Genomic DNA, 16,669 nt, shown 5'->3' with positions numbered 1-16,669 from the left:
GGCACCCCCGGGTCCTTCGTGTGGCTGCGGCTTCTCCGGGGCGAAGGGGCCCCTCGGCCGAGCCCTCTGCACAGCCGGGATGGGCGGCTCTCACCTGCTCTAGCTGACTGGCTAGAGGACTGGCTGATCTGCAGAGGTCCCCTCCAACTCTAACAGTTTTGTGTTTACATGAAGGAGCAGCAGAGATGGAGTATTATGAGCAGACCACTACCCCTATTTTCTAGTTCTTTGCACCAGCTGGGCAGGAGGAGGAGGTTAGAAAATTCAGGAGCAAAGTTGAGCTTCGGAAAAAGAGGGGTGGGAGGAAGATATTTTTGGCATGGTCTTTCTTTGTTACCATCCTACTCCTATTTTTAATTTGCAAAAAATTATTTTTTCCTTGGTTAAGTCTGCCCTACCTTCAATGGTTCTTAGTAAAGAATGTTTGTGTTTTCATCTCAACTGATGAACTTTCTCAACATTTTTCTCCCCCAGTTCTGTTGAGGAGGGAGACTGAGAGAGCAACTGAGTGGGCTTCTGACAGTCGTGCAAGGTTAACTCACCACAATAGCATAAGGATTTATTCTACTCAACTCTAATCAACTTACATATGATTTCTCTTTTCCTTGCCCCAAGATGATTTTCTATGTAATTGAAAAGGATAGAATCATAAAAAGTCTTGGATTGAAAGAGACTGTAAGATCATCTAGTTCCAAACCCCCCGCTATGGGCAGGGATTGGCCATGAAAACTACATGAAAGTCAATGTTCTTGAGGCACAGAAACAAGCATGTGCAACCTGAATCTTTGACATCTGTCATTCTCTGCAGTTAATTGTCATTTCAGAGCTCTAAAGTACAGTCATTGTTTTTTAATTCACAGTCAACCAAAGGAACAGAAAATGGCTTTCTTAGGCTACTTTTTGGGGAGGGGTTCTAGTGGAGACTTCAGCCTATTTAGTGACATCACTTTCTCAATTATTTCTGTGCTTCTAATGGTTCTAAAATCAGAGCACATGGTACTACAGGCTACAGAATGTTACATATTCTGTGTATGTCTGTGTAAGGGGAAGGTCTTTGGGATTTTACAGTGGCTAGATAAAACATGTACAATGTAAGTGACAGTGAATGCCAGCCTTAAAAGAACATTCCCTTAATTCAAACAGCAAAACCACAGCTTTCTTGTGAAAAGGAGCATGCTATACTGAAAAGTCTTAGGAGGCTATCTACAAACCCATGAGAAAAGTGACTGCAATGAGGTGAATGTGCTCTGCCAAAACTCTCAATATGAACTCCTGCTACCAGCTGCCACACAGCTGCATTGGCAGCTTGGTTATTGGCAGAACAGTATTCTAGCTTCAGCACTGTAAAACTTGCACTGGCTTCTCTAGACCCAGTCCTTTTTTTGCTAATAAATGATCACCTGAAGTACAAGGTTTAATGAAGTCATTTAATCTAGCTAGAAGAGAGGCTGCTAACAAGGTGGGCAGAAGTAGATGCAGGCTGTCCCTTCCACAACTGAAGACTCTATTCAAGTTTTGTCAGAAGAGGTTGTGCAGATGCCAATTACTTTTGTATGCACCTATCAAATTCATTAAAGCAACTGAAACTGCTATTATACTTATGGAGCCCCTCCTTGCAGCAGAGTGATTGTGTCAATCTGACATTTTTCTTCAACCAAAACTCTGAAAAAAATTAGAATTAAGTGGCGGTTGCTAGCAACTGTAGGGCACTGACCTAGATTCTGCACAAAGACTCAAAAGCAGCTTTACACTTCTCATAAGGCACATAAATGCAGGATCTAGTGCTGGATGACTCTGAACCTGAAAGGAATACATCTAGTCAGAGGTCTCTTCAGACAAAAAAAAAACCCTAAATGTCCTCTTTACTACATTAACTGCCAAGAGGCTAGAGTGAAGTGAAAAGTGTGACTGAACTCAAATGAACTAGTGCAGAATTTTACCACGGTATTTTTCCATTTCTGCAGGTGAAAATGTTGTTTCTTGTTGCCATGCAGCTGCTGCTGTATTAGATTACACTGCATTGTTTCCCTGGCACACCTATTTGGAAGTCAAAAAGTTACAGCACTGATATTTAGACTATCTAGCACTTGGTAATTTGAGATACACTACTCAGGATAAAGTTAGATGTAAAGGATCATTGAATCAGGCTTGTTGTACTGCAAGGAGAAGTTCATACACCTTTCCTAAATTCAAAATCTGTAAAATAGAAAGAATGTACCCATTATTGCTGCACTTCCTATCACAGACTTTTTGCATAGTAGGAATCTGTTAATAGGCTGCAGTATTTCCTGATTAAAAGAAAAAATATTCCTTGAAAACTCTCAAATCCAGCTAATTTTTAAACATTTTTAAGAGCATTCTTTCACCCTTTCCATATGTGCTATTTATTTACATCAACAATGCTTATTAAACTGGGATCCAGACCTAATGTTGCAAATGTTTACTTAAAAATTGCTATTGTAGAACTAAAGAATATCCTGATTTGTAAGGGGCTCACAAGGATCGTTGAGTCTATCTCCAGGCCCTGGATAGGACACCCTGTCCTTGCATGAGAGCATTGTCCAAGCTTCATGAACTCTGTCAGGCTGGTGCTGTGACCACTTCCCTGGGGAACCCGTTTCAGTGCCCAACCACCCTCTGGGATAAGAACCTTATCTTAATATCCAACCTAAACCTCCCCTGACACAATTTCAGGCCATTCCTGCAATGAGATCTCCCCTCAGTCTGCTCCAGGCTGAACAGACCAAGTGACCTCAGCCACTCATCATGAGGTTTCCCCTTAAGGCCCTTCACCATCCTTGTTGCCCTCCTTTGGATGCTCTCTGATAGCTTAATGCCTTTTTATATTGTGGAATCCAAAACTGCACACAGGACCCAAAGTCAGGCCTCACCAGCACAGTGTTCTCTGATAATTATTGCCTCTTATTGCTAATGATCTGTTGCTTAAAAAAAGGAAAACAGAAGAAAAGGAGATATACCTTACAGTATCTTCTGTACTAAAATGTTTTGGTTATTTGGTAGCTGCTACAGCTCTCATTCATTCTTGATGATGGTGGATGTCTTTGTGGTAAGAATACTAAGCTACATCCCAGTATCTCTTAGGAAGGAAAAGTAAGATTCCCTAACAGGCAACCCTTGATATCTGCAGCAATAGGCACCAAAGAGTTGAAATAAAATTAATAAAATAGTAAGTAATTAAAATAAAAAGTGTGCTTCTTATTTGATTACTTTTCCTACTGGAGAAAAGCTGGTATTATTTCTTTTGTGTTTGGAGGTTATGGAGGGGAAGCAGCTCCAAGAACAATCACGAGGGAGCATTCACTACATATCTGTATCACTGCTGACTATGTCATAAGATCCTGAACCCAGCTGAGGAAAAGGTGTTCCGAATGTGTCAGCTCTAAGGAATGCTATGAATATGCAATAACTACTTTAGTTGGCAAGCTGTGTATAGTGAAATTGAATTATTTTTGGCTCAGTAGTTCTTTGTGCACTGGCTTCTTTCCCCAGCTCATTGGTTAATGTGTTGGGTTGAGATCAAGAAACTTGCTATTCCTTTTTTTCACTGTATACACTGTGGTGAGTAACTTTGCCTCTTTCTCACCAATAACTCAGATTATAACTCTCTCCTGTAAAGCATATTTTTATGTATTATGAAAAGGAATTTTAAAAAACCCAGCTATTTTACAAAATTTTATCAATGATTGCTACAAATTTAACTCTTCAATCCACTGATGTGTTTCCTTTATTCTGTTCTGATTTTCTGTTTGGCTAATAGTCACTCATAATGGGATTCACCAAGGCCAATTGCTAATATGACTTCTTCAGGGATTGCACTACATGCAGTATTGCCCAACCAGAGTTTATCTTTATTAGTTTTGTCATTTGCATGTTTTCATCGGGTTATAATTAACTAGATGGTGCATTAATGATTAATTGTCCACAGAGTCAATAAGCCCTCAACCACGTCACACTCTCCTTTGAGTGAATTTAGTCAGCTTTTGCCTCATGGCTTCTCACTGTATGGATATACAGCCTGCCAACATCAACTGTGTAATGATGGCAGTTCCTACAGAATGCCTAAGAATTATAACTAGATTGAAACTTGGTGCCCTATACCTTTTCATTTAAAAATCCAGCATCATGCATATAACATGAGTTTTAAGAGACTCTTTATTGCAAATATTTATTGGGTCAAATTCACTACTCAGACCTGTGCCAGCTATGAAGAAGGTACATGAAGGAGAGAGCAATGGGTATGTTCCTTAAAGACCTAGACAGGCTTTCAGAACCTTCTCACACTTTATCTTGTGTATAGCTTACAGAGACATTAACTCTGCCACCATGGGTGTATGGAATTATTTTGCTCTGAGCACATATTGTATTTATTGTATTTTCTTATATTACTTAGGAGTCAGCAAGTTTGAACATTTTTTACTTCCAGTTCATTTCTTCTACAGGTCTATCTCAGCATGCTGCCGTATGTCATTAAAAGCAAGAGTTTATGATTCAGACTCTTCATATTTTCTTTTTTAAATTCTCAATTGTGTGTCAAAATCTGGATATGTAATTAACTTCAGTGTTAATTGAAGCACAACTCACAAGGAAAGTAGGATAATCTTTGCAAAGTGAGCACAAATAAACTAAAAGTCTTCAGCTTAGATTAAAGACAGGACTAAATACTGTTACCTTAAAAATAGTATAGTAAATTCAATAACAAGAAGATCTTTTCTAGCAAAATCATAAGCCAAATTTTTTGTGGTAGGAAGTTTTTGTTTAATTTTATCCTGGAATTCCCCAGAGGCTTCCACTGGATGAGCATTGTGTGCAGATTTTCTGATAGTGTCACATCACAGCCAACACACTACCTTGAGACAGGACCACAGGTTCTGTGTAAAGAAGCTCCAATATTTCCAGTCCAAGGGGATACTGGGGATGGAATAAATCACCACAGTGTTAACATCACTAACAAGAACAGTCCTAGAAGACATTTCTAACTGGAACAGGTCTGAGTCTCTTTGGTATGAATCATAAAGCGAGGAATTTCTTATTGGTGCATGTTAGTGTCATGGAGAAATGTCCCTGTAGCCAATTCAATGGCAGGTGCAAGACAAGATTTTCTGTGTTATGCAGCATTTTCAGTGAATCTTTGATATGTTTAGAGAGTTGATTGCCTTAAGCATCCTGAGGGAAGGTGTCTGGTTCCTCATGCCTAGTAGCTATTCCTCAATGAGCTTCAAGAGATTTAATATCACAGTCATGTACATCCAGCTCTTCTCCCCAGGGAGATGCGTGTAGTTATCAACTTTTTTCTCTGTACCTAGAGGTCTCAAAGACAATCTCAGTATTTTCTTTTCTCATGGCATAGCTCTGTTTCTGGCTAACCAGCTTTCTAATCTGTACAGATGGAACAGTTGGAAGTTCCTTGGGTCATTGCTTCCACTCATAGTACCTGAGAAAATACACTTTCACCACCGATGGAAAGAGAAATTGGTAGGAATATCAAGAATGAACCTATGGTAGCCTGAACTTGTATGGAAACTTATTTTTCCATTTTTTTGGTGATTCTACAGGCTCCAAATGCTTTGTCTCCATCCTATTTCACAATGGTCTCACAAAAGCAGACAGTAAGGCAAATCAAAAACTCAGGCGAGCCTAATTTCTCACCTGTGCTATTTTAAGAACAGGCAACCTTCAAAGCTCCTTTTGTCTTCTACTTTTGACATCCAGAGGAATTTTGAAGTGGGGAAATGCACAAAACAGCATTCAAAAGTTGGAGAAAGGATTGATAGGAGATGTGACAGATGGGAGGACTAGATTGTTTTAAATGTCACTTCTGTACTGGAAGCAGATGAGGTTTGAAAAAACATAGTTTACCTCTCCATGAAAAGTGGAGAAATACAGTATTTGAATAAAAGCTACTTTTTAAACACCTAAGCAATGTTTTTGGTTTTCCAGTTGAATATTAGAATTGAAGTAACATATTAGTCTAGATATACTTGGAAATAAATAAAAAGGTCTGCTCTGTAAAGATTAATTCAAAAGAATCTCTTAGAAAACAATGATGAACGAACTATTTTCTTTTAAATGTGTGAACTTCTGCACAAGAAACAAACAGTCTTTTAATTAGCAATAAATCTTCATAAGGGGTAAGAGAAATGGCAGGAATGCAGCTCCCAATTCAAAGTGACCCTACAACCAGTTTTGATGAGCCTACTGAAAAAAACCCCAAGATTGCTGTGTTACTTCTGAGGTTCATCTTTGGGTTTTCTCTCTTTTCTCTCACATCTTCAACTATTTTAAACAAGACCATATCCTTTTCCACTGAGGACAGAACATAGACAAACAAAAATTTTTTGTCAAGTCAATGGAAGAAAAGCATGTTTCAAAAAGACCTCAAAAGGAAATAAATGTAGGGGAGAATACTTGTGCTCAGTTTATTCCTATGCAAATTTAAACTGGAATTCTGTCTTGAAGTATCACTGTTCTCACTGTTCATACTCTATGGTCAGAAGATGATCAGATGTAGAAACTGGACTTTAATTTCACTATAAACTTGGTTGCAATTTACCCAAGCAAGTACTTTTCATAACTAAGGACCATTCCATTCTAGTGTTAAGTATTTGAATCATAATACATATTTGTCACGATTTTATCTTTTCTGTAAGTAAAATTGACAGATTTTTGAGAGGCTGCAGATTAAAACAGGGGAAAAACTGAAGAGTAAATCCTAGAATGAATTTGTACACACCATTTTAATGTGAAATAATTTTAAGCTAGCTTCATTAAACACTTGAAGTATCCATTATAAACACTAGAATTTATTTTGGGGGATACTGATAATTTTTTTTAAGACAAATTCTCTTTAATTGGGTTTTGCACAGTTCATGGAAAGGAGAAAATGTACCAAGTTTGATTATCACCCTACCGTGATGATCCTTTAATTAAACTGTAATTTAATAGCCCTACCACCAAATCATCTTTCATTTCCATTTTTGCAGTTTGCTTTACACAGGAAAAAAGATTTCTTATTTGTAATACAATTTTTATTAATTTCTAACTCAATGTCAGCTGGAGGAAAAAAGCATTATTCAACCCAAACACATGATAAGTGCACTGGAATAAAATGAGAATTCCTCTTATCTACTGGGACAGAGAATAGACAGCTCCTTTCATATCCAGAATTCAGATAATTTTAATGCTGCGAAAAAAAAGAAGAAAGGGCAGGACGCCTGATAATAAAAATTTTATTGTCAAAATTACTGAGGCTGGTGGTCAGACCTCCAGGAGAGAGGCGGTGAGCTCCATGGCGAGTGAAGGGGCCAGGCGCACGGGATTGCTGTTTGAATTTACGGCAGGTCCGGCACCCCGAGCAATCCTCGAGCTGCCCCGAGCTCCTATGGAGGGAGGAGGCGCTCGGAGGGCCAGGGGGAAGCGGCCGCGTCTCCGTGGCTGCGCGGGGCGCTGGGCGGGCCCGGGCGGTGGCGGGCGCTATAAAGGGGCGGCGGCGGCGCTGCCATGGCAGGGCGGCGGTGTCGCGGCGGTGTGGCGGCGCCGGGGGCAGGAGGGAGGGTGCCTGGGGAGCGCTCGGGCCCGCGGCCGTGCCAGCATGGTGGATGTGTTCAGCGGGCGGCTCCTGGTCAGCAAGGATGGCCGCAGCGTGGACCCCGAAGAGGCCCTGCAGAACAAAGTCGTGGGCTTGTACTTCTCCGCCGGCTGGTGCTCGCCGTGCCGCGACTTCACCCCCGTCCTCTGTGACTTCTACACGGAGCTACTGGAGGAGAGCGAGCCGCCCGCCCCCTTCGAGGTCGTCTTCATCTCCTCCGACCACAGCGCCGAGGAGATGCTGGGCTACATGCGCGCCATGCACGGGGACTGGCTGGCGCTGCCCTTCCACGACCCCTACAAGCAGTGAGTACCGGCGGCCACCCCAGCGCCGCTGCCCCGAGGGCCGGGAGGGAGCGGAGGGGCGCTCGGACAGCCCTGACACAGCAGCTGCCGCGAACCCCCGCCTGTGCCCCGCTAGCCCGCGCCTGCCTTCCCGCTGGGGCGCCTGGAGCCCAGGCTGCGGCCGTGCGCCCGCCGCTGGCTGTCACACCGCTGGGTCGCGGGTTTTAGCTCGTCCCACACGTAAAGAACGCGGGCTTGCGCACCTCCTTTGGAAGCTAAAAGGTCTGTGAACAAGAGTCAGAGAGTAAAGACCCCATGTGTTAAAGAGATGAGCGAGGTAAAAACGAATGGCAAGTGAGGATCAAGTGATTGCTTTTCAGCACGGTGGTAATTGTTACTAAGGTTGGTCTGCATTGTCTAGGTTAGTGCTCTGGGAAAAAGGCAAATGAAGACGCAGCAAAACTTGTAACTGAACTACTTTAAGCAGAGGAAACTGTGAAGAATTTCAGACAGATACAGTATCAGCTGGAGTTTAGCGGTGGCATACTGCACCTGGTACTGGGGTGCAGAACTCCTGTGCTGTTCCGTTTCCAAAGTGACATTCCTGTAGGCAGCTTGCTCATGAAAACAGCAAAAGGAAAGGGCACGTGTGTAAGTAACAGGGTGAAGGATGATACCAAGAAGTGTTTTGATGACCTAAGTCAAGGATGGAGCCTCATTTGGATGACTTTTAGAAATCTGATTTAGCTCCTATACGTTTAAACTGGGATTACAGGAGGACAAGTAAGATGTTCAGGATTACTGAAATGCCTGTAACTGGAGTCCTGAAATACATGTAAATATTGATAAAGAGATTTTTCCCCCGTCTCTTTAAATGAGTTGATTGTAGAAATTTTTTTTTTCCAGGTGGTACCAGCCAAGAAGGTAATATGACTTTTAAATGGAGTTTGGGTAATAAAACTTGCAGCCAAATCAATTATTTTAAGAAAGGAATCTTTTCTAGTGCTTCTAGTAACTTCTATCTTTCCTTTTAATTCTAGATCGACCCCAGTATGCTACCTGGTATGTAACACCCCAGCTATTCACTCAACAGGGAGCATGTTGGCTAGTCTTGTTTTTCCAGTGCAGTTTGACAAACTCAAGAGCAAATTACTTGAAGCCAGGAACAATTTCATCCATTCCTGGCTCATTTCTGGATGCCCACTACCAATTTATTTTAGATCTTTTTCCCACTGGCTTGAATATTGTTTTGCATAGTTCTCTACAATCTTCCCCGGCAGTAATTGTATTTGATATCTACTAAACATAATAGAATGCAGGCAGATTTCCATCAGCAAATGCAGCCCTTGAAGTCCCCACACCCAGCAAGCTGTTCAGCATGGCCCATGGGAATGTGCTTACAGCTTCATCCTCTGTGGATTAGAGGTCTATTTCTGACTGCTCTTGCTCAACTAATGCAGAGTGGAGGCAAAGAGATTGTTTAATTGGCTTTTCTGTGGCATCCTGTAATGTCCTTCACAGTTCTGTTGAGAAGCATGGCTTGTCCTGCCGATGATGTGAGATCACAGTGGTTACTGAAGAACAGAATGGAGAGGGATATGAACAAGCAATGTTTTTGGAGTTGTGTTTCTTGTGTGTAACAATGAAGGACTGTGTGGAGCTCTTCGAGGTGCTTAGACTGGATTAACTGGTAGTTTGGTGTCAGGGGTACTGGTTAATCATCATAGACTTAGTGCAGATGTGTAGTCACTACTCCAAACTATAATTCTGGCTAGGTACTGGCCAGAATATTCTTATTTAAGAATATAATTTTTACAAAATGGGTAAGATAATTGTATTAATAATATTTTAAATTTCATTATTATTTTTAAAGTTCCATTGCAATTAATTGAATTGGCTATTGTTATTTTGACTGTGTAAAGAAGGCATTTAATATCTTCAGTGAGGTTAAGATATCCTAGCTGGTTGCTTCATTGTTTAAGATACATAATTGCAGCATAGACTGATGTCTCTTCTAGACATGAGAACCAATTTTAAGTACGCCATCCAAAATACTTTTCAAGAACAGAAGCATCGGTGATTAATTTTTCTTAAGAAATAGCCAGCATTCATTCTTGTAGTTTGTAGAGCCTAACACTGCAGTGTCAAGCCTACCTTCAGAGAAACAGAATACTGAATTCAAAGCAGGACCTCCAGACTCTTCCATGCTGTCAGTCCTGGCTATTTCCCAGAGGTGGGACTGCACATTTACTACCCTATGTGGTCTGTGGCATGATTAGGAAATACTGCTTCTGATCCTTTTACTGTCTGAGGTTGATGTAAATTTTTTTGTTGCCTGAGGTGCAGTATTTTGATTCTTGGAGTGTGAAGACAGCCTGGTAGGAAGTGAACACTTGGAAGAGAAAGAAGGTAGTAGAGAGGAAAAGCAGGTGTTGGACAGAACGTCAACAACAAAGGGTGTTAAATAGGACTGATGATTTGATAATGGCACACAAAGACATTCTGCTGTGTTTGTACTGAATCTTGTGATGAAAGGCATCAGTTTTTGTGAGGGTGCCTGGTGTGTACAGTAGTTCTTGCAGGCTTCCAGATAGGCAGGTATTTACTGAGTTGTCCTGTACAGCTCAGTAAAAATTAGAATCATGGAAAATGCCCATAAAAAGAAAATGAAAAGGTTATATGTACATTTTATATTAGGAAGCTTTACGTATGAGGGTAGATTGGCACCTGCAGAAATACTGGGGAGGATGGGGTGTTAAAAAACAAAGATAGAATAATGTTAACTATCTGAGCAGTTAAGAGCAATTGCCTAGTTCTTAGAGTTTTTAGATTGCTATTGCAAAATCTCAGCAGACACTTTAAAATTTAATCCCAAGCATGTGACATGCATGCTTATGACTTAAGATTTAACAATGCAGAAATTTCACAGCTAAAAGAAAATACTTACAGTGGTATTACAGGACATACTACTAGAAGCAGATGAGCAAGAAGCCCATCACTTTCACATGACTGCACTTCCAAGTGAAAGCTGTTATAATTCAAGTGTTTTCAGATATCACATTACACACGTGTATAAAATTTACCATTTATGTTCCCAAGATTATATTATATCTGTCCCATGTTGTCTTCATCTCAGGACTGCTCTTGCCCATAGATCTTAAACCCTTATATAAAGAGACTTGTGTTGTGGCTCAGTCTGGGTAGGCTCTGCCTGACCCAGACAGCTGCTGGGTCACTCCCTGCCCCCACGGGATGGGGGAGGGAATGTGGATGGTCAAAGTGAGAACACTTAGGGGTTGAAATAAAAACAGTTTGATAGATAAAGCAGAAGTAAAGATACACAGGCAAATCAAGAAATGAAATTCATTCACTAATTCCCATTCACTGACAGATATTTAACAGCTTCCAGCACAGGATAGCCTCATCCTGTAATGACTGCATGGAAAAATAAATCTCCTGGCTCTGAATGTTGGTCCCTCCTCCCTTCTTTCGTCAGCTTTTACAGCTAATCATAGTGTTACATGGTATGGAACATCCTTTGGTCGTTTGAGATCAGCTGTCCCAGCTGTGCCTCCTCACTGATTCTTGAGCACCACCATCCTACTCACTGGCATGGTAGCGCAAGAAGCAGAAAAGGCCCTGGTGCTGCATAAGAACTGTTCAGCAATAGCTAAATTACTTGTGTGTTATCAGTGCTGTTTTGGCACACACCATGAAGGATGCTGTGAAGAAAACTAGCTCCCAGCTAATGTCAGTATTTTCTAGAAATACAAAACCTGTGCTCTCAGAAACTTTCATCCAACCTTCTCATAAGAATAACAAGATCTAACAATGGCTATGCCTTCCAGTTTGCCTCAGTCTTAATGTCATGGGTTTTTATTTCTATTTATGGTTTAATGATACCATGAGTTGCCATTGGAGTTAGTCCCATGGGACATATGTGGTTTGTGGAGGTGAATCATGACATTTTAGGTTCCTATCAGAGAAAATGATATTAATAACTTTTAAAAAGTCATTTTTGTAAGCACATGTACCTATGTACCAAGTGATTAAGAAGCACTGTCTGCAGAACTCTTTCTGAGCCTTCTTCAGGTCCACCGATCTTGAAAGCTGCGCACAAATGTGAGCAAAATCTGTGCATGCTTCAGTCTGGTTTGATGCAGGCAACCTTCTGCCCTAAGGCTCTCTGAACAAGGTGCCATGCTGGGCTGGATATATGCACTCCCTTAGGAAAGTGATGTGTAAGATTCCAGTCTCCATGGCAAATTCCGTATCTTCAGTCTCCTTGTGCTCTGTCTGTGATTGATACAATTGTGTTTATCGTTCACCAATAAGTCTTCCACCCATCTTGTTTGTCATTCAGGTGGTATGAGGTTGTGAGAAACAGCTGCTCACTTTGAAAATTTAAAAAGGTTTATTAAACCTTAACAAAAATACAACAAAGGACTGCCTAAGGAAAAAGCTGCAGCACTGGCTACATGGGATATGTGCATACCATATAGCCAGTTAGTCTTCAAGAGGGATGCTCAGTCTTTTATACCCCTGGGCATTGCATCAGCCAGCCCTGGCCCCTCCCAAAGTCTGTCAGTCAGCTCCTCTTTGCCATTTGTCAGTGGAAAGTGCTTTCTTGTAACTTGATTAGAGGTCAGGTGTTGCCATGCTGCACCCCTTAAGCACCAAGCTTTTCCATTCCCAACTGCCCCATGCAAAGGACACATGTGCAGCCTTCTTTTTACCTGTCCTAGATGTTATATTTGCCCAATTATCCCATCATCAAAAAAAAAACCCAAACAATATTAAAGGTAGCAGCAATTTTAATTGAATAGCTTGGAATATATAAAATCAGATACACTTGAAATATTGACAATATAATTTGGTTTAAATAAGGGATAATTTGGTTCCAATAATAGCACATAAGCAAAAAAAAAAATAACAGTGTGAGGTACGGAGTGCAGGGTCCTTGAACCCCTGCCACCTCACATACAAGCTTGTCAAGCGAAAATTCCCCCTTTTATGCCATATGTCAATGCCATCTCCTCCCATTTTTGATTCATCACATTTCTACCTCTGCCCTCATCACCACCTTTACTGCGCAATCTCCTCCACTCTTTCAGATGGTTGCATCATTCTTTGAGGGTCATCTCTGATGAAGGCCTCTCCTCTTCCTCAATGTCCTTTAATTCAGCTTTGAGTTACACATGCGCACCGAGCTAGTATAATGTAAGCCAAAACTAACATAATATTATATTTAAGCATCAAAGCAATAAATCTCATATAATTAACATTTTCCTGGGACCCAACCAAATTTTCCTTTCTGTTAATTTTTAGTAACTGTTATCTCTTTCTTTTTCCTGCCTTGAACATCTGCAGGAAAGGGGTGTGTGGGGGGGTGGAACCCCTCCTCTCCCTTTCTTTCTTGGCATTACACCTTTTAACTGTTTTACTATTTTCAAATATTAATTACTGTATCAATATTGATTACTGTTTCAATTTTGTCAGCACGAATCATACCTATTTACCACATAGACAACCCAGGCTGTCTCATGGTCACAATACTGGGCAGGGGGAAAGGGAGCTATGGGGAGAACAGAGGACATCTAAACTCTAATAGCATAACTACACATCACTAAAACTTTTCTTAATACTCACACAATAGTCATCCCTTAATTGTGACAGGCAAGTGTCTCCTTATCTACCTATAACAAGGTGATAGTAGTTTTACATGGCTTCTATGCATACTTGCTTTGGAATGTGTTTTTTTCACCTGTTTTAGCAGATTTTGGAAAGGTCTGTGGGGATTGTTGGTTGATTGCTTGTATGTCACAATTTACTGAGGAAGCAAACCTGGTCCATACACATTATTGCTGCTTCCATAGTATTTTCTGCATTATTGCTCAGCCTACAAAACAGCAGAGCAGTATGCTTCACCTGTTGATTTTTCTTCTCTTAAGGAAAAATAGAGAAGGGAAGGCATGTTTCAGGTATGCCTTATCTGGGTCAGTATTTCATTTCAGTCTTATCTTTCAGTATTTTTTTTCCTCCCAGGAAATCATTGAGAATGCCTATGTATTAGTGTAAAGCATTTTTTAGCAATGTCTACATTTTTTTCCTACTCAAATTTCTGTGGTGTTTGAACGTCATACAGCAAATGTTCTTGCTTGTGGTGATGGCGCTCAGGCAGCATATTTCCATTTAGTATTTTAAGTATGTTTTGAGAGAGATGTTGTGTTTTGGAATTTGGCTATTCTGTTACTGCCTGTTTTGTGTCTGTCCTCTGGTTCTTCTAAAGGTGCAGAGGAGGTGTTGAAATTTTTTTCTCTGGCAACACAGACAGGTGGTTCTTATTCCAAATATTTTGATTGCTCACTTTTCTGTCTGTAGAAGGCTTGTTTCTCTGAGGGAGTTTAAGGAGTACCTTCAGTCTCCTCCATTTACACAAAAAGATGATGTATCATGCTTTCTTTAATGGTGATTGCAGGAAGTAGCACTATGGGACACTCAAGTGTATTTGTAGGGGAATGAATATCAAATACTAATCTAAGTGAGATCCTTCTCCTGTGCTGTAAAATGGACCCAGAATTACATCTGTTTTGGGCTAGCAAAAAAACAGATGGAAGAGTATATCAAACTTTGCTTCTATGGACATCTTTTACATCTCCAAGAGCCTCTGCTCCTGTGGAAACTGCAGGCAGCAGTGATGAGCATTTACAGGAAGGATGCTGCAGCTCTCTTAACTCTCAGAGCTACATTTCACTGTGTAGGCTTCCAGCTACAGCCTTGTTCATCTCCTTACAGTGCCCAGTGCTCTGCTTCAAACTCTGAGGAAGCCCAGGCACTCATCACTTCTGCTCTCCCATGTGTCCTGACCAGAGTAGCCTTTGTAAAGACACTAGGGGTTTTCTTAAAATGCTCCTAATGGTGTGTTTTATTTTTAATTTTTTTCCCACAGTGATCTGAAGAAGAAATACAACATAACAGCAATTCCTAAACTGGTGATTGTGAAACAAACTGGCGAAGTCATTACTGACAAGGGAAGAAAGCAGATCAGAGACAAAGGGCTGTCATGTTTCCGGAACTGGCTTGAGGGTGCAGATATCTTTCAGAATTTTTCCAGCTAAAATGTTGACAAATAAAGCAAGAAAAGGCATAGTGGAGAACTTGGTAGAGCTCTGAAAAGACTCTTGCTTTGTTCAGAATGAGAAGGGTAAGACTTATTTATTTACCTTTGCTTGTAAACAAGTTTTGGGTTTGACTTGAGAACCAGTTATTCCAGTGTCATAAAATGCAATTATTGTTGTATTGTTCTATCTGTGATATTTAATATGAAGCACAATGTTCCAAATAATACTAAAGAACTTCAGAAGAATAGGCTGTTTAGACAGTAATAATAGAAACCTGTGAAATCTATGCAAACACTTACTTTGCAAAGTCAACACAGTAAAAATAAATGCAAAAAACCTATATATTGATGACTTTTTTCAGGTGATTAGCACATTTTATTAAGAAAATGAAACTGTTTGCTTTAATAAATTACTGTTTATGAAATATGTCTCATGTATTTCCTTATCTACCTTAACAAGAATAATCAGAAAATGTCATGACTTTTAAATAGAACATATTTGTTTGTCAGTACTGAAGAAATACTATTTTAATATTCTTTTAAATATACTTTATTTTACTTTATTTTACTTTTATGGGATTTATTTATATTTATTTATAGTTCTGCTCAGTTTTCCTTAACCATGGGTTTTAAAACTTTGCCCTATAAGCTAAGTTCCAATTCCACAGGATTGGAACTAGATGATCTTTAAGGTCCTTTCCAACACAAGCCATTCCATGGTTCTATTATGTTAGCACCCAAGTTAACATCAGGTCAGGTTAAGAAGAAACCATTTTCCATCTTTTCTTTTGCCAAAATATGTAGAAGCAAACATCAACAATTATACCAGGTCTCTCTGATGAATGCTCATGTTGTATCCAAAGCAGAGCTTGCTTTGCTGTCTCTTCATGGTTGGCGTCCCAGCCCAGACATTCATGCAATTAATGAGCCAAAAAAAACCCACTTCCCATGCCAGCTGAGTGTTTGCTGATTAGAACTTAAAGACTTTAACAGAGCTGTTATTGTTTCCATTACAAGCACTTATTACTAACACTTGAAATCTGGTTGACTCAATTTTGGCTCTCAATCAAGAGAGCCTGCGTCCATCAATTGCAGCACTCCAGTTGTGTGTAGCATCCCCGCAAATCTCTTTGTGACCCCAAGGGGGTCACAGTCCTCCAACTGCACCCAGAATTGTGACTGCCTGTCCATCCCCTGGGCTATGCACATTAGTGTGGAGGCACTTCAGTGAGGCACCCGAGAGTGCTGATTCCTCAGAGCGTGCTGGCTCTGCAGACAGTTCTTTGCATGAAGGGTCACCACTTCAGCCTTAAAACAAAACATTATTGTGATGTCCCATTTGCAGTTATAGGCTTGCTGACCCCATCCACCATTGTCTCTATTACCATGAGAAAACTTAACAAAGAGGGTCTGAACTTTAAAGTGTGTGAACAGTTGTATAGTTTAATAACAAACCTGTGCAATTTTCTTGTAATGGAGGAGGAAAAGATTGTCTGAAGAGTGGAAATGTAAAAAGTCACATGTACTTCACAGTAGGTAAGAAGCAAGTACACCAGAGAAACTGATTTTTAAATGGAAAATAATAACTCTAGAAAGTGTTCAGCAGAGCTGTGAGTTCTGTGCTCCTTTTAGCTGTTTTAAAAATTACATCTGGGTATA

General features: G+C 40.4%; 1 protein-coding gene across 1 annotated transcript; it reads left to right on the top strand.

The window, feature by feature from the left end:
* The first annotated feature begins 7,544 nt into the window (after window positions 1–7,544).
* Window positions 7,545–15,426, top strand: NXNL2 (nucleoredoxin like 2). Its single transcript, XM_054652719.2, has 2 exons — window positions 7,545–7,911; window positions 14,840–15,426. The coding sequence occupies exons 1-2, from the start codon at window positions 7,610–7,612 to the stop codon at window positions 15,006–15,008; spliced, it is 471 nt and encodes a 156-aa protein (XP_054508694.1). The 5' UTR covers window positions 7,545–7,609; the 3' UTR covers window positions 15,009–15,426.
* Window positions 15,427–16,669: the final 1,243 nt, after the last annotated feature.

The sequence above is a fragment of the Agelaius phoeniceus genome, chromosome Z (assembly GCF_051311805.1).
Source record: "Agelaius phoeniceus isolate bAgePho1 chromosome Z, bAgePho1.hap1, whole genome shotgun sequence".
Classification (NCBI taxonomy): Eukaryota; Metazoa; Chordata; class Aves; order Passeriformes; family Icteridae; genus Agelaius; species Agelaius phoeniceus.
Note: the sequence above shows the minus strand (reverse complement) of the source record. Positions and strands in the feature narration are given on the sequence as shown.

What these genes read in the sequence shown, in the direction of transcription:
- NXNL2 (XM_054652719.2), top strand. Translation starts at nt 7,610, where the DNA reads ATGGTGGATGTGTTCAGCGGGCGGCTCCTGGTCAGCAAGGATGGCCGC. An exon ending in TTCCACGACCCCTACAAGCA is followed by an intron (nt 7,912 to 14,839) that starts GTGAGTACCGGC and finishes TTTTTCCCACAG; the next exon opens with TGATCTGAAGAAGAAATACA.